General features: G+C 33.0%; 3 protein-coding genes across 4 annotated transcripts; 2 read left to right on the forward strand and 1 right to left on the reverse strand.

Annotated features, from left to right (window-relative positions):
* Nucleotides 1–8127: 8127 nt before the first annotated feature.
* Nucleotides 8128–10029, forward strand: OEP16-3 (Mitochondrial import inner membrane translocase subunit Tim17/Tim22/Tim23 family protein). Of its 2 annotated transcripts, none has more exons than XM_079074265.1 (3): nucleotides 8128–8267; nucleotides 8954–9293; nucleotides 9680–10029. In XM_079074265.1, the coding sequence occupies exons 2-3, from the start codon at nucleotides 8963–8965 to the stop codon at nucleotides 9823–9825; spliced, it is 477 nt and encodes a 158-aa protein (XP_078930391.1). In that variant the 5' UTR covers nucleotides 8128–8267; nucleotides 8954–8962; the 3' UTR covers nucleotides 9826–10029. The 2 variants fall into 2 exon arrangements, with proteins under 2 accessions (XP_078930391.1, XP_078930392.1); XM_079074266.1 differs by having other exon boundaries at nucleotides 8957–9293.
* A 780-nt stretch (nucleotides 10030–10809) lies between these two features.
* Nucleotides 10810–12778, forward strand: LOC145141342 (Rhodanese/Cell cycle control phosphatase superfamily protein). Its single transcript, XM_079074629.1, has 6 exons — nucleotides 10810–10966; nucleotides 11274–11509; nucleotides 11631–11781; nucleotides 11919–12004; nucleotides 12102–12206; nucleotides 12438–12778. Exons 1-6 carry the CDS (start codon nucleotides 10920–10922, stop codon nucleotides 12506–12508), a joined length of 696 nt encoding a protein of 231 aa, XP_078930755.1. The 5' UTR covers nucleotides 10810–10919; the 3' UTR covers nucleotides 12509–12778.
* An 851-nt stretch (nucleotides 12779–13629) lies between these two features.
* On the reverse strand, nucleotides 13630–18160 carry LOC145137743 (uncharacterized). The gene is made up of 9 exons (XM_079071883.1): nucleotides 17569–18160; nucleotides 17243–17389; nucleotides 16767–17147; nucleotides 16572–16676; nucleotides 16272–16412; nucleotides 15965–16168; nucleotides 15131–15226; nucleotides 14951–15062; nucleotides 13630–13976 (listed from the first exon to the last, which is right to left on the reverse strand). Exons 1-9 carry the CDS (start codon nucleotides 18055–18057, stop codon nucleotides 13933–13935), a joined length of 1719 nt encoding a protein of 572 aa, XP_078928009.1. The 5' UTR covers nucleotides 18058–18160; the 3' UTR covers nucleotides 13630–13932.
* Between the last annotated feature and the right edge of the window lie 1457 nt (nucleotides 18161–19617).

The raw sequence follows: 19617 nt of genomic DNA on the forward strand, positions 1-19617 counted from the left end.
GTTTAAATTTAGATTGTTTCAAAAATGATGTAAGAGTTGCATACCATGCTCGTGGAGCTTGTTTTAAGCCATAAACTGCCTTATCTAAAATATAAACATGATCAGGATATTCTTCGTTAATAAAACCTGGGGGTTGTTCCACGTAAACAGTTTCTTCAAGCTCTCCATTTAGAAATGCACACTTCACGTCCATTTGATAAACATCAAAGTCCTTGTGAGCTGCATAAGCCAGAAATATATGAACCGCCTTGAGTCTTGCGACAGGGGCAAAAGTTTATTCATAGTCGATTCCTTCTTGTTGTGAATATCCTTTGACAACCAGTCTGGCTTTGTTTCTAACAATATTTCCATCTTTGTCGGTTTTATTTTTGAAAATCCATTTTAACCCGACAATCTAAACATTTTCAGGTTTAGGAATTAATCTCCAAACCTTGTTTCGTTCGAATTCAGACAATTCAGATTGCATTGCAACAACCCAATCTGAGTGTTCCATTGCAATCTTAACTGTTTTTGGTTCAATTTTAGAGATGAAAACATTGAACATGCAAAATTCTTGATGAGTATTCAATACCTCATTCTTTGCATGAATTTGAGCTCTTGTTAAAACTCCCTCTTGTGGATTCCCAATTACTTGATCCTTCGGATGATCTCTTGTCCATTTTTCCATTGGTGGATATGCTGGATCAAATTCCAAAGGTGCATCTTCGTATATATCTTCATTCTCTGAACCTGTAATCGAACAAACATCATCAAAATCATTATTATTCTCAATGTTTTCTAAATGCTCCCCCTCAACATTATGCTCTCCCTCAACATCATCATTCAATCTTTCTTTCTCCCCCTCGAAAGAATGCTCTTCGTCATCTAATGTATTCGAATCCAAGTGCTCCCCCTCCACTGGATTGTTTTGCATACTTTCGCCTTTCTCTGGAGAATTGGATGTTGAATCATCATTAAGCTTTGTTTGTTCAGAGAGATGATTATCATTTGCATTTATTTCAGCATCAACAGCATGATCTGAAATTCCAAAAATTAAATCATCATCAATATCTAATGTTTGTGAGGATTCAGATTCATCTTGTGTGTTTGTCAGAATAGGATGATTTTCAAACTGTGATGTTGTTTGTTTAATGTAGTAATCATCAAATGTAAGATTAAAAGTTTCTTCAACTCTTCGTGTTCTTTTGTTCAACACACGATATGCGACTGAATTATACGAATATCCCAAGAAAATCCCTTCATCTGCTTTAGCTTGAAATTTCGTAAGATTATCCTTGAGATTCATAATGAAGCATCTGCATCCGAAAACATGAAAAAATTTGACATTAGGTTTTCGATTGTTGAGAATTTCATATGGAGTAATGTTAAAACGCCGATGAATGAAAGATCTGTTTTGAGTGAAACATGCGGTTGATATTGCTTCAGCCCAAAGGTATTGTGGAAGATTCGCATATGCCAACATAGTTCTTGCCGCTTCGCATAGAGACCTATTTCTTCGTTCAACAACACCATTTTGTTGTGGTGTGTATGGAGATGAAAATTTATGCGAAATTCCTTTGTCCACCAAAAATGAATCAAGAACATTGTTCTTAAATTCAGTTCCATGATCACTCTTAATTTTTTGAACAATCTTCTTCAATGTTGTTTCCATCTTTTTGATAAAGTCAATCATGATTTGTGCAACTTCGGATTTAAGCCTGAGAAAATAAACCCACGTAAATCTGGAAAAATCATCAACAATAACTAAAATGTACCGTTTCTTGTTGAGAGTTGAAACAGTCGAAGGACCACACAAATCAATATGTAAAAGCTCCAGAGGTGCGACAATTTTCGAATCTATTGTAATTGGATGACCTTGTTTATGTTGCTTTCCAACTTCACAAGCTGCACATAAAGAATCATTGTCAAATTTAAGTACAGGTAAACCTCTTACCAGATCTTGTACCACAAGTTTATTGATATTTCGAAAATTGAGATGAGAAAGTCTTCGATGCCATAACCAACTTAAGTCTGTTGTTGCTTTCGAAAGAAGACATATAGCAGGTTTCCCTACTATCGGATTGATATCCAAAGTGAACATGTCACCTTTCCTTTTGGATTTCAGTAACACTTCTTTTGTGTTAACATTCGAAATAACACTTCCTTCTTCGTTAAAAAGAACTTGATTGCCAATGCCCACAACAAGTTGAGAAACACTTATCAAGTTATGTTGAAGACCTTCAACATATGCAACACGATTCACTGTGAATTGTCCATTCATGATCTTTCCATATCCTTTGACTTGGCATTTTTGATTGTTCCCAAACTTTACTACTCCAGCATTTTTGAGACTTCGAAAATCACGTAAATTCTCCTTCTTCCCAGTCATGTGACGAGAGCAACCACTATCGATGTACCACTTGTTATCATATTGCTCGTCACATAGTACCTACATTCAATTGAAAATTTTAGGTACCCAAGGCTTTCTGGGTCCTTGGAAATTAGATTTCAATTTCAAATGCAATGAAGAACTTTTAACCCAATCACAAACTTTTGTTTTGAGACTATCAATTAAGTTCACATCTTCATTTAAAGGAACCGAAACATAAGTTTTTGATGGTTTCGAATGTTCACTGACATTACCCTTCGAATTCTGAGTTTGTGAATGAACATTCTTTGCTTTTATTACTGGTTTCCAAGCTTTGACTGAAATGTTCGAATCCTTAGAAGATGAACTGCCATTTGATGAAGTATTCACATACTTTTCATATGCATCGTGAATTTGCTCCTTTGAATATGTATTTGACTGATACATCTTTCCTTTGCCTTCAAGCCAATGATCAATGTTCTTCCTTGAAGTCATTCCTTTTTCCCGTGAAGTTTTCATTGTTTCTTTCTTCGTATGATTAGGAAAATTTGGCTTTTGAGGAACAAAATCAACTTTTGGATTTGATAAAAATGATTGAGCATATGATGAATCAACAGTTGATTTAAAATGTTGACGTTGAAAGAATTGTTGATTTGAATTAGATTTATTTGAAAATGCACTTGATTTATTAGTTTCTGAAACTTTCGAAAACCTTGTTTGTTTATTCACTTCAGACCTTGAATGATTTGTATGAGATGACTGTTGAGGTTTTGTTGAAAAAGAGGAATTTTTAGCTTTGAAAACACTTTTGGTTGAATGTGATTCAGACATCTTTTGAGACTCTACATTTTGCCAAAATATTTTCTTTCTTGCTTGTCTTTTTGAAATGTTGTGTTCCTTCGAAAATTTGTCAATTTGATCTTTAAATTCCTTAGAGTTTAGTTTGACAACCTTTTCATTTTCCTTTACAACTTGTTTTGAAAACTCTTTTTCAATTTTTGATTTTTCAACCCATTGTCTTTTTGGTTTTTGACGTTGGAACTCATACGAATTCTTAGTTAAGTTGTTTTCAACTGTGCTTTGATTTGAGAAAAAACTTTCTTCAGTTGTTTTTGAATTATCCTCCTCAACTAACTTCTTTAATTCTGGTTTGATATTCTCAACATTTCCAGTAGTTACGAAAACTTGATTTGGAAAAATGACATCATCTGTACATTTGAAATTTGGATAAACTACTGTATTCGTTTCAAGATAGTGTTCACCTTTTTCATTCATTACTTTTTCGAACTTTTGTGTATCACCATACACTTGATCAACCACCATTCGAGGAGTTTCTTCTTCTTTTGTAGATTTCTTTTCCTTCGAAATTTTCTCTTCATCTTCATCATCACTATCATCAGTTTGGCTGTCTTTGAGATCCACGAAGTTCATATCACAAACTTTCGAAGTTGAGGGTATATCAGTTTCATTTTCAACCATCAAATCCTTAACTTTTTCTTTCCCTTTATATGTTGAAGCAACATTAACAACAGACAACTGAGAACAATCAACATCTTCAAGTTCACTAATTTCACTAATATTGTCAGAATTATCTTCAATATCAACAAAATTAGATTGAGAATCAGATGTTGAATTCTCAGTCTTTTTCAAAATTTGAATTTGTTCAGATTTAGTCAAAGTATCATTCACGATGTTAACTAATTCTTTTGCATCAAGACATTCATCAATTTTGACAATTCCATATTTATATCTATCATCAGAAACTTTGTCAAAATCAGCTATTATTTGCTCACAATCATACGAAATATTATCTACCTTAGCTCTTTCGAATGCTAGAAAAGGTAGTAATTTTCTATGTTGCTCTTTACTTATGTCACTTGAATGATGTAAATCAGTTAATTTGCCATAAAGTCTTTTCGCAGAATTACAGTAAATGTTTCTTTGTGCTAGCAAAAGTTTGACTTCACTCGTTAAAGTATCTCTATCACACATAATGTTTGTAATTTGTAATTCCATACATTCAATTTTGCTTATTTTCAAGTCTAATCTCTTTTTGGTCTCTAACAACTCCATGGACAATTTGTTGGCCTCATTACTAGCAGACACAACAATTGAATCAAAATAAGTAACCGTCTCATCAAAAGATATTAGTTCAGAATCATAAGCATGAGTAGGAATATTAAAAGATTCGAGAATTTTACGTACCTTTGTTGTCATTGGAGATTTGTCAGCCGCTTTGGATACGAAGCATCGTCCCCTCACTTCGAATTCCTCATCATCTGAGTCCTCCTCCATTTTCGCATACAACGCTCCATGTGTCAGACTTCGCATTTCTTCATCATCTGATCCAGATGACCAGATTTGATAAGTTCCATCTTCATCCTCATGCTCACCCTTTGCAACCAATGACAAATTCTTGGCTCTAGCACGAACCACCTCAAGCTTCTCTGCATAGTATGCCTCATCCTTGACTTTATTCTTCCTCTCATCCTTCTTTCGAAGCATACAGTCATTTGCAAGATGATTCGCACGGTTGCAATAATGACAATCTATTCCAGCATCACCTTTCAGCTTCTTCTCACCCTTTCCTTCAGCTATCTTCGAATCTTGTTTCTCAACTTTCTTTTTCTCCTCAACAACATTTTTACTCACAGAACTTCCTTTCACCTCAGCAAGCTTAGTCTTCGAATTGAACGGCTTTTTGAAAAATTTCTTAACACGATTATTCGAGTAAAATGTTATTGCTTCATCATCCGAATTCATGATGAATCCTTCTTCTTCCTCAGAATCACCATTTTCAGCTTCTTTCTCAGAAATCTTTGACACAAGAGCTAATGGACCTCCCAAATTCAGCTTCGATTCCTCAACAATTTCATTTACCTCAATTTCGTGTGTTTTCAACTGATTGTACAAATCATTGAGAGTTGATGTATCAAAACTTTGTTGATTCTTCACCATCATACTCACACTTCTCCACTCTTTTCGAAGCCCCATTACAAAGATGAGATTGAATTCCATTGAAGTCCTGGTAATTCCATAGCGATTGCAACGATAGATTAACTCGTACAGACGATCATAGTAAACTTCAATTGATTCTCCTTCTTTTTGTTTGAAATCTTTCAGTTCAACCAAACATTGTTTGACTGAATTGATTTTTGTTTTCTCACTTCCTTGAAACTTATCTTTCAGATTGTTCCAGACCTCCTTTGCAGTTGTACAACTTCTAACGTAATTGTATACAACTGGAGGTAAAGCACCTCGCAGTTCCCTCATACACCTTTTCCCCAGTTTCTTCAGACGATCAGTTTGATTATCAACATCAGAATTTGTGGAATAAGATCCGATTGGTTGAACATTCACTGGAGCATTAACACTTCCAGTGATACATGTCCATAATTCTTCATCAAGACCATTCAGATAATCCTGCATACGATCAGCCCACTGATCATAGTATTCAGGGATTAGCATTGGAATTTTGGTTGATGAACCTAACAGATGAGAAAACGAGGTCATCGAATTGAGATTGAAACTCGCCATTTTTGTACGGAAGATGATCTTGAGAAGTTTGAAAAGATTTGAGAATTTGAAAACAAACTAGATGATTCAAATTGAAATGATGAGAATAACACTCGATTCAACAATTCAAATGCAGAATCGAATCACAGACTAAGATCTAGACAAATTTTTCACTTTCAAAAAGTGCGGAAACTTTTGAATCAAAAAGTTGATTCAAAAACCTTTTGAACAGCGTGAAAATCAGATCAGAGATATGATTCCTGCTCTGATACCAATTGATGAATCAATGAATCGAGTAATGAATTAATCAGAGTATGAATTCAGGTAAGAATGTGAGATTTGAACACAGGATGTAAATATGATCTTGTTATGCTCTATTACGCTTTCGAATTCTTTACAGAGTACAATAGACAAGTCTGTAAAAGTTCTCATCTAACTCTAGTAAATAACCTTATTTATAGGAAACTGAAAGCGTACAAAAAATATACTAAGGCATAGACACTTAAGTTTCGAATAAAAGCGCCCTAGTAAAATACATTACAAAACATCTGAAGAGTCCAAAACATACTTCGACTAATTACAACAATTCGACCCTTACAGTTTTCGATCAAGGTTATAGACGACAACCAAGTTTCTTGTAATTTGGGGATGAAGTAGGGGTCTGAACGGGGAAGGAAATTTAGTATGGTGGATTTTTTTTAAATTATTAAAAATAGATAATTAAAATGAAAAAACAAATTATAAGGGCATAATAGTCTTTTTAAGTTAATAGGAACCAAAACCAATAAAAAGATCCAATTTTAGACCATTGGTGCACCGCCACAACTTTTAGACCAAAACCACAGAATTTTACCAACCACAGGGACATTTTTGTAATTTTGTCAAAAATATATGAAGTTGAGTTTTTTTTAATTACATTTTCAGTACTTAAATGTAATTCATTTTATATTATTCCTAATAATATAAGGGAAACCTCCAATAAAGTCCCACATTTTGGTCTAGTTTACGTTTTAGTCCGAAATTAATTTTTGTTTACGAAAAAGTCTTAAAAACCGGCAAAAGTTTGCATTTTGACCCTTTTTGACCGGTTGAAACCGGTAACTAATTAATTTGGGATTATTTCGTAAAATGACTCAAATCATTCAGACTTTTCTACAAAAAAATATTAGAACTTTTTCTACAAACAAAAACCTTATTATTATTATTATTATTATTATTATTATTATTAAAAATATAAATAAGTATACTGTTTTTTAAATTCGTTATTATTAATATTTTTAATAATACATATAAATACGTTTAAATAAAAAAAAAATATTAAAGACATTTTTTAAAGGTAAATGTGGAGCGGATGGTGATGCTTTAAGCATTGAAATCATGAATGTCTATTTGTATATTCTCACTTTGCATATGACCATTTCACAGTTGTTATTATCGTTTTCGATTCAGAATATTAACACTTAACAATTTCATAGAAGATGTCTATTTGTAGAATTGTTTATAAATAGTTTAATGTAGAAGGATTTTCTCATTTTCTATATAAAATTGTTTAAGGTAGAAAGATTTATTTCAAATCCAACATATCCACTACAAACATCTATATACGTAGTCAATATCAAAATTCAAAAGTATTAATTACAGTATCTGGTTTAATAAAAAGTAATATGACATGTTTTGTTTTATCATACTATATCTGCTATGTTTCCAAGAAACTATATGAATAAAGTAATGAAAAAAAAGCAAAACACATGTTGGTAATTCAAATACTTGCACACAAGACATATAGGGCGTGTTCGACACAGAACGTTTAGGAGTGTTTGAGAGCTTGAAGCTTCTAGCGTTTGACAAAACGTTCCGTTTTGAACAGAAAGTCTCGTTTGACACTACAAACTTCTAGCGTTTAATTTAAACAAAACGTTTCAAATTCAAATGCTAATTCATGTAGCGTTTAACAAAACGCTACCAGCTAGAAGCTACCCGCTATCCGTTACAAGCTACCCGCTACCAGTTATTTTTGCCGAACACGCCCATACGCATAACACACACTCACACACTAATATATGTGGTAGTAGACTCAATCATAATCTTGACATGATCTCAGTTGTGGACCCAAACTCGATTCAAGAAGATATATATAAGAAATGTTCGCTTACAAGTTGAGAATGATAAAAATAAAATGAAAAATTAATGATAATAGTGATAGGCAAAATCACTATTTATAAACAATTTGAAAAATAGGCAACTTCTTTTAACTATATCTGAGGGTGTAACCTAACCAGGGTTGATACTTGATACTGTGACAAAATCCCAAAGTAACGCCTCCCCCATCAGTAATCGGCCCGTCTCTTCCCCTCCGATCCTTCCGTTCTCTGCAAATCCGATCACTCTCCGTTTCCGCACTCCGGTGAGCACCCTAACCCTAACCAACGTACACCAGCACACGCCACATCTCTCGATCTTTTATTTTCTCTCTCATCAAAGTTCAACATATTCATTCGTTCAGTTTAGATTCTAGGGTTAGCATTATACTTACGTGAAAAAATATCATTACCTGGAATTGTGCTGTGTTTTCTGTTTTTTCAAGTTTCATTTTCGATGTGTATGTCAAATAAACACATAATGCACCTAAGCGATTACGCATTAATCGCAATCGCGTCATTTGGAACTGCCAATTTTGTATAATAGATTTAGAGGATTTTTTTATGGATTCGCAAAAATGCAAAATCTATGATGCTGAATTCTGAATGAGATTGATTGTTACCGAGTTAGAAGAAATGATAAGCTGGATGATTCCAACTTTCCAAGAGCAAATACTAGGGTTCGTTCTTTAAACCTCTGTTGTGGCTAATTAAAACTATCTATGTCCTAAATTGATCGACAAAAAGTTAAACTATCAATGTTCTTGCTGTTTCTAGTGAACTGATCTATCTTCTATCTCATTTCTACTCCTCCAGATTCTGTTGTGGCTAACTAAAACCAACTATGTGTAGCTATTTTGTGCAAAATTTACCTGATACAGATGCAAATTTCTCTCATTGAACCCCAAGATTCTATTCATGCTGAACTTAATGAATGAAATTACCCATTCAGCAGAAAACTATGGATACTACTGATCGTAGATACTTGGAGGAAGAAGATTCTTCAATGACAAAGATGATGAAGGGTACTGCTACTGGTTTGGCAGCTGGAACAATTTGGGGCACCATTGTTGCTACATGGTTGGATGTTCCTCGTGTTGAGAGAAATGTTGCTTTACCTGGTTTGATTAGGACATTAAGGATGATGGGTACCCATGGGTTGACTTTTGCTGCCATTGGTGGAGTCTACATTGGTGTTGAGCAATTGACACAGAATTACAGAATGAAGAGAGACTTTGTTAATGGAGCAGTTGGAGGGTTTGTTGCTGGTGCTGCCATTATTGGTTTTAAAGGTCAACATCATTTTCTTGTTTGCCCTAAATCTTTATGTATTGTAGAGATTTGAGATTTTACAGTTGTTTTTGGATGATATTCTTGGTGAAATGAAAGGGAAAAGTAAATAAGGACAACTGGAAAAATATGTAAAAAGCCTTATTTTCCTGTTTTTCTCCATTAAGTAAAAAAGAAATACCCATATATATATATATATATATATATATATATATATATATATATATATATATATATATAGCTTACTGGATTATGGTGTTGTTTCTTTTTGACTTAATGGGTAATGATATCTGTCTGGATAAAGTGTAAGGGTAAAATGGGCATTTAGGCATGATTCTTGTGGTGTGTTTTTAATTTTATTAATGAGGTGGCGTGTTGGGTTGTGTAGGTAAGAGCATTTCGACGGCACTATCCGCCGGAGCTGCACTTGCCGCCACTTCTGCCGCCATTGATGTTGGTGGTCAGACAACCAGAATGGATACGGGAAAGGAGTATTACCCTTATACTACCAAGAAAAGGGTTGATGCCAATTGAGTGGGACCCTGTTATGAAGGAGGAGGTTGCTGTTTTCTTTTTCTACTATTATTGTGATAAATGATTTCTCAACCTTTTGGATATTTGATTTTGGTGTATGTTTTGTTCTCATTTAATCACAGTTTACAAAGTCAAGACAGTTTGCTGAAATAAATTTACAGCAATTTTCTGTATTCAATAAGAATTATGCACATTCTGATTCCATTGTTTTTGTCACAAAACTTTTTCAATCACTTAGTTAGAGGGAATGGTAACACTCCTAGCATCTTTGTCACATCATTTTTTTGACTGTCACGGTATTTTTTTTTGCTTGCCACCTCGCTAACATTTTATTCTTAGCATTTCATAGGGAGTGGGAGCATTTTTTTTTTAATTTATGATTTTCTTTTTCAAATTTACATTAATTATATGATTTTTTTTTCAAATTTAAATAAATTATGTTTTTTCAATTTACGATTTTTTTTTTCAAATGTAAAATAAATTATATTTTTTTAATACACAAACATTTAATATTGCATATTTTTTTAAAGACAAACAACTAATATTAATAAAGGTTTGTAAATTTTAAAAACATAATTTACCTGTCGAACATATAAGAAGCTATTCAAATTGTACTTTAAAGGATTATAATCTCTTACTTTATTTATTTTTAAATGTTATTTTATTTGAATAACATACATTTTAGTCATATTTAATATGTTAATCAACTATATCATTTTAGAAAATTAGTGACAAAAAAAAAGTGTTGTAGGTTGATTTGATCTAATACGTTTAGATCCCATTGTCCAATCTATCTTTTTGTTAGATTTGGCTAACTTGGTCGTTAATATTAGCTAATTTTATTAGAAAAAAAAATAGAGAAAAAAAAATACACAAGTTGATGTAACTAGCAATATAATTGATAGGGAAAAAAAATCTAAAACAAAAATTATTTTCCTATATTTTATAGGAGTACACAATTCGAAAACCCAATCCGATTCACTTCAAAGAATTCCACGCGTCAAAAACTCATTGGATCTCTTGAATTTCTGTGGCCTTTCCATGGCATCACAACTAGCAATCTTCTCTTCCAAAACATTCCAGAGACTCCACTAATGGCGAGCATCAGTTGCTGTTGCTCATCTGCACTTTCTTCCCGAAGGTAAACTTCTCTCTATCAAATCCTTTCTTCTTTCCTTTCAAAATCCCCAAATCAATGCTCTCAATTCGTGTATTCTCAACTTTTAACTTCCTATGATTCCCTTCTTTTTTCTCAGTGAAAAAACGTCGCACACTCCTTTCTTCTCGAGGAAAATTAATTCGTTTTAACTTTCTAACTCAACTCCTGTGTTTGTTACTTCAAATTCAATATCAATCCTGCATAGAACCCTTGATAATTCAATTTCAAAAATTAACGACAATTACAACATTATTGGCATCAAATCATTTTTACATATCTGTATAAACAGCAATTTGGGGACACTGTCACTGAGATTCAATCGCGTCAACACAACACGACCTTTGCGTAGAAGTTTAAGAATCAACGCTGAAATTGATTATATAAACGCGGAAGAAGCAAAGAGACTTGTAGCAGAAGAAGGCTACTCCATTGTTGATGTTCGTGATAGAATTCAATTCGAAAGAGCTCACATAAAATCATGCAACCATGTTCCACTTTTCATTGAAAACAAGGACAATGATCCTGGTATATTACGTTACAAACTTCTATAATTGATTTTTATGTTGTAATTGGGTTGGTTTTTTAGTGGATAATATCTTAATAAGAAAAAAGATTGAAATTACATTGCTATGTTTGTTTTGTGTAGGAACTATAATCTATAGACAATTACATAACAACTTCTCGGGTTTGTTTTACGGGTTACCATTTACTAAGCCTAATCCAGAATTCGTGGAGTCAGTGAAGAGTCAGTTTTCACCTGACAGTAAAATTCTAATTGTTTGCCAGGAAGGACTACGGTAAGAATTTTTTTTATACTGTATCTATTTCCTATTATAGCATTTATCCATCAATGTCATCTAAATACAAAGCAAAAGTATAATATCGTAATAGAAAAAAATTATAAATAAACTTTTGTTGGTTTTTTTTTATTAAGATCTTCTGGTGCTGCAAATAAATTGGAAGAGGCTGGATTTAAGAATATAGCATGTATAACATCGGGACTCCAATCTGTAAAACCAGGTTCGAATTCAATTTCAAACATTTACAAATTTGCCCTTGTTTATTTTTTTTTTGAATAAAGAAAAAATAAATAAATATGGTTGGTTTTGATTGTTAGGAATGTTTGATGTTGTTGGGTCTACGGAGCTAAAAGACGCGGGCAAGGGCGGTTTGGTCCAAGTACAAGGAAAAATCTCGGCTGTTCTTGGAACCGTACTCATCTGTAAGTTGTAAATTGATTGACTTAATGGGGAAAGTACTTAATTCGTTAAGGTGTATATGTGTTTTTTTTACTTAATGCAGAAAGAACGACTTAATATAGAAAGTCAGAGAAATGAAACTTTCCTTATCATCGCTTTATTTTTTTACGAACTTTTCTCCATTTCTCGGACAGTGTGACGTTGTTTTCTCAAATATTTTTTAAATATGATTTGTTTATGGAATTTATTTATAGGTGCATATCTTTTCATAATGTTCTTTCCGGATCAAGCGGAGAAGATCATTGCATTGGTTCCTTCGAGTTAAGAAAGGGTATGAATTATGTTGAGATGAAAAGTTTTGTACATGTGTTAATGTGTTGTGATTTGAATTTGTTAATTTTATTTGATAATTTGAGTGAAGTAAGATTGTTGACAACATAGATGATAGATCATATGATCTTGTGATTGTGGTGATAGACTTGTAGAGTTTTAGCTCTAGTTGATTATTGATGTAATAGCGAGCATGTTAATCACATCAATTATAATTTGATTAAACTTAAATAAAAATATAATGTAATTGGCATGATTATGATAATATGTGCGTGTGCAAGTTTTTTTTTTTGAAGACTACAAATTTTTAATAGAGCTAATGCAACAATACAATTAGAAGGGAATTTGAGAATTTGAGAATCTTATTTATAATACTCTTGATGTCATATTTTTCAATTGATTTATAATACTTGATGTCATTTTTTATTGTAGGCCCCTCTTTAGAAAGGATTAGGTTAACATCACAGATATTTTACATAGAATACCATTGACTTTTGATTTTTTTATTTTTTAAAATGAAAAAGAAATGCTACCACAAGATAAACAATTGTAACTCTGTGTTCAAAAAATATATTATTTCGATAATTTTTAATGGTATTTTATGAAATAAAAAAAATATTTCATTACCCATTTTTATGCTATTCTTATTAAAAAAAATCAATGTGTGTTCATAGAAAAAATAAAAATAAATAGTTCCTTTTTTTCTTATTAGAAAGTAAATGTGAGGTCTATAAATGGACATTATTTCAGCCATATCACTACATCCTCACAAAAGTTCTCAGAATCATAAATACCCGATAGCCCCTTTTATGCTCTTATAGTAAAATGAAATTAGGGTTTGATTTTGAGATGATTTGGTTCTATGATTGACTTTGATAAATGTTGCTGTTTGATTTCAAAAATGTTTATGATTTTAGTTTGTATGTTCTAGAGCATATATGTCTTTTATTTTTGAAAAAAAAAATAATAATTTTAAAAGAAAATTAAAAATGAAGTGGTAGCAACATCCACAATAACAAAGCTTCTTTGTTGAGTTTTTCATATACCAACTTATGGTACCCACATATCTTGAAAAAACAAAACTCATTTTTGAAAACGAAAAAGCTCTCCACAATATAAGCTAAAATTCGATTACATTAAAAATACATTATGTTAAAATTCGATTAAATTACAACATTAACATTTTTTAAGAATACACATTCAAAATGTTATTTCAGAGAATAGGAGCCTTTGGAACTCGAAGCATTAGTGTGTGATGATGATATATTCATCAAGAAGATAAAAAAAATATAATAAAAAAAAAAAAAAAAAAGTTACAATGAGTTAGCAAAATCATACTCCACTCCATGTTAAGCCAAAAATGTTCGAAATCGAGTTTTAATTTTTATATATTTCCTTCGCTTCGTTGCACAATTAATGCTACTCTCCCTGTAAGCAGTACAATTGTCTAACATTCCCAGAGGCTGCAAAGACCATAACCATATACCAAAATAATTAATGACTACACACAATTATATATCACTATAAAAATACTTTCACAACTTTATTGATTCACTTACTAAACTATTGTTTTCTTACACTTTTAATAGTAATAACTTAATGACTAAATTTAAAAAAAAATAAAAATAAAAAATAAAAAACCCGGAAAAGAGTGGTCTTTTAAACTGTAAACAATATATAATGGTTTAATATCAAGTGTCGATAAAAAAAATACAAAGTTGGATTTTTTATTTACATTTTTTAGAATATTTATGTTAGCCAAGTTCAAGATATTTTTTAACCTCGCAAAAATAATAAAAAGTTGCTATCAGATTTTTTTTAACGAAAACCATTGGAGGCTATTTTTTCAACAGTTAAAGTGTAAAAAAAAAAAAAAAAAAAAGTCTTCGATGGGATTTGAATTGGCTGACCTATTTTTTGTACAGCTTATTTTATTTCCATTTTAAGAAATATTTATGCTAGACAATTCAAGATTTTTTTTTTTCAAATTGAAAATTGATTAAAAGTCATTACTTTAATGTCAAAAAAAGGTCTTTTTGTGTTGAAAAAAGTAAGAATGAGCAAAGCAATGGAATGGATCCCATGGTCATGTTTGAATGACATAATTGGAAAACTAAATAAAATTAAATTGATAAAAAATAAACTTTTATTAAATAAAGATATATCATTAAAACTAAATTGTATATAATCATAACTCACGTCATTTTAAATAAGTACTCTATAGGCATTCCAAAAGGCTAAAAAATACTATTATTTATCATTTAAAAAACTAAAAATTACTTATCTTAAAATCTTAAAATAGAATTATGATAAAAATAAATAAAAACTAATTTTAGTCATCTTAAAAAACAAAAAACTCCCCACTCCATTCCTTTATGGAAACCAAATATGTTTTTCAGATGCTGTTAATGTTAAAGGAAGATTATTAGTTTATTACCATATAACCAGTCTTTAAAGTAGACATGAAGTGCAGTTGATAATTCCCTCTTTTTGGTATCTTCCAGTTGTGATTCTTTCAATATTTGTTTAACCTCCACCAAATTCTTGTCCTATCAATCAAAACCAAAACAATTAAATGACTAGAATTTTAAAATAAAATAAAAGTGGCTAAACATACATTTCTGTGCTGAGATGACAAATAGACATCAGGCAATGGAAATGGATTGTCTTTTGTGGGCCCAGATTCTTTTTCACCTTGAAGCCATTTTGGAATCTGTAACAAAAACAACAAAAATCAGTAATATAATAAAAAAGGTAACACATATGCTTCACTTTGTGTATTTCTCTTTTGCTATGTAAAGATCAGTAGTCAAAAGGATTTGGAAAGCAAATAATGACATATGATAGAATTTTTGACCTTTACACTACTTTTTTGTAAATTAATGTTTGTTTTACAAACATATTTGAAATTATACTACAAATACTTGTAAAATATAGTATTTAAACTATCTGTTTATTAACTTCTAAAAGGACCAAATCGAAAAAAATGGAAAAATGTAAGGTCATTTTCAGGAAAAAGAATAAAGTTGATGTTTAAGCGAGAAAAAACACAAAAATATAAGGTCTTTGACGATATTAACCCTAAAATAAAAACGCTATTTGTTTAAAATTATTTTTTTATAACTAACTAACTACTTTTAAGTAAAAGAACGATTATAAATATTTAGATAACCTTTTTTTTAATAAAAGGGTAATTTCAGTTTTCTTTAATGTGAAGAAAATGCTTGAAATTGTATTCCATGGGCTTCTAAAGATTTTTAATATCCATCAGTCATGATTTTATGAATTCCAACAAAGGAATGGAATGGAATTGAATTCCAAATTCCATGGAATCCAATAAATCAGGTGTCACTAACCAAAGTTCATGTGTATTTGACTATTTGTGTGTGTGTGTGTATTACACACAGAAAGATTATATTCAAGTTCAACAGCAAAAAAAACACAAACTTACCAAAAAGTTGGTAAACTGATCTGTTTCTAAGCAAGTAGCAGACTCTGTTTGACAATCAGACACACCAGCAGGATGAGACATGGAATCATGTGGGTCCACCAAACCCAATGCAATTGGCTCATTCCATCTGTTAGGAACACTCTCAACACCAACTTCTTTCATGTGCTCTTCCAACTCTGGGTAAAATGTATTATATGGTGCGACCTGGCATCCATCAAAACATACCTCACATCATCAACTTTCATATATCAAACTAACAATTACAAAAAAAGGTTGCAGTTGCATAAATGATAAAAGTAAAACATACCTGAAGTTTATGGTTGTCACCAACAATAAGTGGTTGCTGATTCACCCCCAAAAAGAATACACATTCGCGACAATTAGCAATGCAGATACGCTTTGCTACTGAAATCACATGGACTCTTTCACAATGCTCAATCCTTACAGCCTGAGAAGAAGACAAACAATGATACTAAATGAGGGCAAATTTGTAAAAAGTTAGGGCTTAATGGGAAAAGCTTCCTTTCTATGACTTTCTTTGTTAAGGTTTTAAAAGGGTAGTTTAGTCGTTTGCACAAATAAGGGAGGATTGAAACCATATGTGTACCTTCCCAACAGCACCAAGCACTATTGTCGCATCAGAGCATCCATATATTGTGGCATATCTCAAAGGAGCCAAGATGTAAATAACAGATTCATGGCAATTTATAATCTGCAGAAATTGAGAGCAACATTTCAATTAAAGAAAAAGTAATAGTGTTCGTATATTAAAAGAAAAGATAGAACCTCACAGAAAGCTAACCTTTACAAAAGAGCTTTTGAGTTCAGATGGTTGCTTTACATATGATTGTTTGGAAATCCCCTCAATAAAACTGGAACTCTTAGTACTACTTGAGGCCTTCATTGTGTTTCCATAAGCATCAGCCATCATAGCATCCTGATCAGAAGCATTACTTGGCCCATTCTCTTTTGCAGCAACTCTTTCAGAGATATGTTCCAATGCAGAAGAAATGTTCTGTATAATCCAATCATGAACCTGTGATGCATGAACTGGGGCTGCGGGCATATCAGGATCTGAATTAGCAAAAAATGGAGCATTTTGGCTCAATGGAATCTTCTGTGATCCTTTTTCGCCAAAATATATCAGAAAATCAAGATGCTCAAAGTTTTCCATTGTCAAAACCTGGAAACATCGCAGATTCATCAAAACATCAAATTAGAATAAGAATTAAGAAATAAGATGGTGGATCTAAGATGTAGTAGCTATAAGTGACAAACCAGTGAATCTTCGCCTTCACCTTGACCTTCCACAGAGTCAGCCAACAGAGATATTATGTTGCCTAAATGCTTCTGTAGATACGATAGTTGATGAGCTTCTTCATCAGCTTGTGATGGCATAGAACGCCGTACGTTGCTGCGTGCAAGCTGGTTAATGCAACATCAAACTTTTATTCTATTATCCAAAATCACAGATTTATGTTTGATCATGGCTAGCACATCAGTCAAAAGCTAAGCAGCAAATTAGAGATTAAACCATCCACGGAAATTCGTGAAATTCTCTAGTTACAACTAACAGATAAAGTAGAGACAATCAATGGAATCACCTGTAACGGCGTAAGAGCAGATAAAAAGCCATCGAATGCAGAAGTAGATGGCCAAACATCCGCAATAGCAGCGGAATCCTTATGTCCTCTAGGAAGCAAACGCTTGTACGACTGTATGTACAGAAAAATAATGAGATCGTAGACATTGACGCCAACGGAATCAATCTCGTCAGGTTTAGCCGTCACAAGCGGGTCCGAATCGAAGGGGTGAACAGAAGCGATTATCTCAAAGACAAGTCGGGCGTGTTCTGGGGAGATCTGTAGCGTTTCAGATAGAACTGCGGAGCTAATGCGGTTTGGTTGATCTTTGGCAACTGGATGTTGAAGAAGTTTGTCACGGAGAGAGGTTAGGGTTTGTGTGGCGTCTGTGAAGATGAGTTTCTGCAAAGGGATGAGACCATGCTCGAATGGTTCACGGCGTGGATGTATGTAGAGAGAAGGTGGTGGAGGTGGTGTTGAGGGTTGCTCCGGTGGTGGTGTCTCCGTCATGGCTATGGTGGGGAAATGGATCTGGAGGTGATGAATGTGTGTGGGAGTGAGAGTATTAGGACAGGGAGAGGGGGAAATGTGACAATATGAGGTCAAATGCGAGATGTAAATGTTATTGGTTAATGATGGATTAATCACTAATAATGAAAAAAAAAATACTAGATTAATTCTTAGACAAAACTGCGTTTTTTGTGCCTGTGGTTATCCAAAAATTGTGGATAAGGTCCAAATTGTTTTCAAGTTGCATGGTTGGTCCAAAACATGAAACTTCTTGTGGTTTTGGTCCCTGGACTTAACTCCCGTCTATTTCCTTCCGTTTAGTGTAGCACGTGCTCTCCATGTGAGGGTAATTTCGTCTTTTCATATGTATTGCACATTACCGCCAATTGAAAGCTCTACAGGCTATTTGTGTATATCATCCCTAATTATCAGTTGGCTACTCCTATTCCTTCACCCACCTTTGACGACGTGAAGATAAAAAAACCCTAATCACAAACCCTTTTCCTGATCGAGCTTCAATCTGTTGTTGAAATTTCGCAAATGGTTCTCACAATGTGGTCCATCAGAGCGCACGGTGAAGAAATTGATACCAACCAAATTTATGGTAAGATGCTCTGTATTTGATCACGTTCTTACACTTTTGAAATCTAAAAATCTTTTTTTGTTTTTTTTTTAAGTTGGACATCCAACCATGTTCAGTAGTGAACTTCATCATGGTGGGAAGTTCACAAAGTTTCCAGGCATCAAGTATATTGAAGGGGTTGTAACATACATTGACGTGGTCGATATAGAAGAATTCTCAGTACACGAAATGGACTCCATCATGTTAGATTTAGGGTATGTTGTTCCACCTGTCATCTACTACCATTTCCGTTTGCCTAATGAGGGTTTGGATTTTGGACTAAGAGCTCTAGGTAATGATGATGATGTACGCAACCTATCAAAATATGTGAGTGAGAACAAACTGATAAAAGTGTACACAGAGCATGGAGAAACAACGTTAGTTACCTATTTCATGTCCCCAAATGGTCCTAGAAAGGTTATAATAGAAGAGATAGAAGATGAGGAACCACCTCAGCCCGTATCCCCTACTGTTGGTCCTCACTTGGTGGAATCTGAAGTTTGTAAGGGTAGAGTAGGGTTGACCTTGGCAAGGTATGGGTCTTTCACACCTGAGTTGAGTAGGGGCAGAGGTTGGAAACCTACCCAAGGTAGCTCATCATGTAGTAAAAAGCTTTGCTTGGATTGGGTAGATAAAGGAGGAATAGGTGTTGTTGAAGGTGATCAAGTTGACCTTGTGACTACTAATGCTGATGTAGAAATTGTTGAAAAATCAGTGAATGAAGGTGTAGAGGAGGGACATACCACTGCAAATGAGGTTGTAGAGGAGGGGCAACCTATTGCAATTAAGGGTGTAGATGAGGGGTGTACTACTATGAATAAGCAACACCAATCAAATGAAGTCCCTTTTGAAAACGACTATAGTGTAGAAGAGGAATTGTTGGAAGATTTTGACCCTTTCTATGGGGTTGAATTTAATGAAAGTATTCCAAAAAAATC

The sequence above is a fragment of the Lactuca virosa genome, chromosome 9, assembly GCF_052849685.1.
Source record: "Lactuca virosa cultivar CGN04683 chromosome 9, Lactuca_virosa_CGN04683_v6, whole genome shotgun sequence".
NCBI lineage: Eukaryota > Viridiplantae > Streptophyta > Magnoliopsida > Asterales > Asteraceae > Lactuca > Lactuca virosa.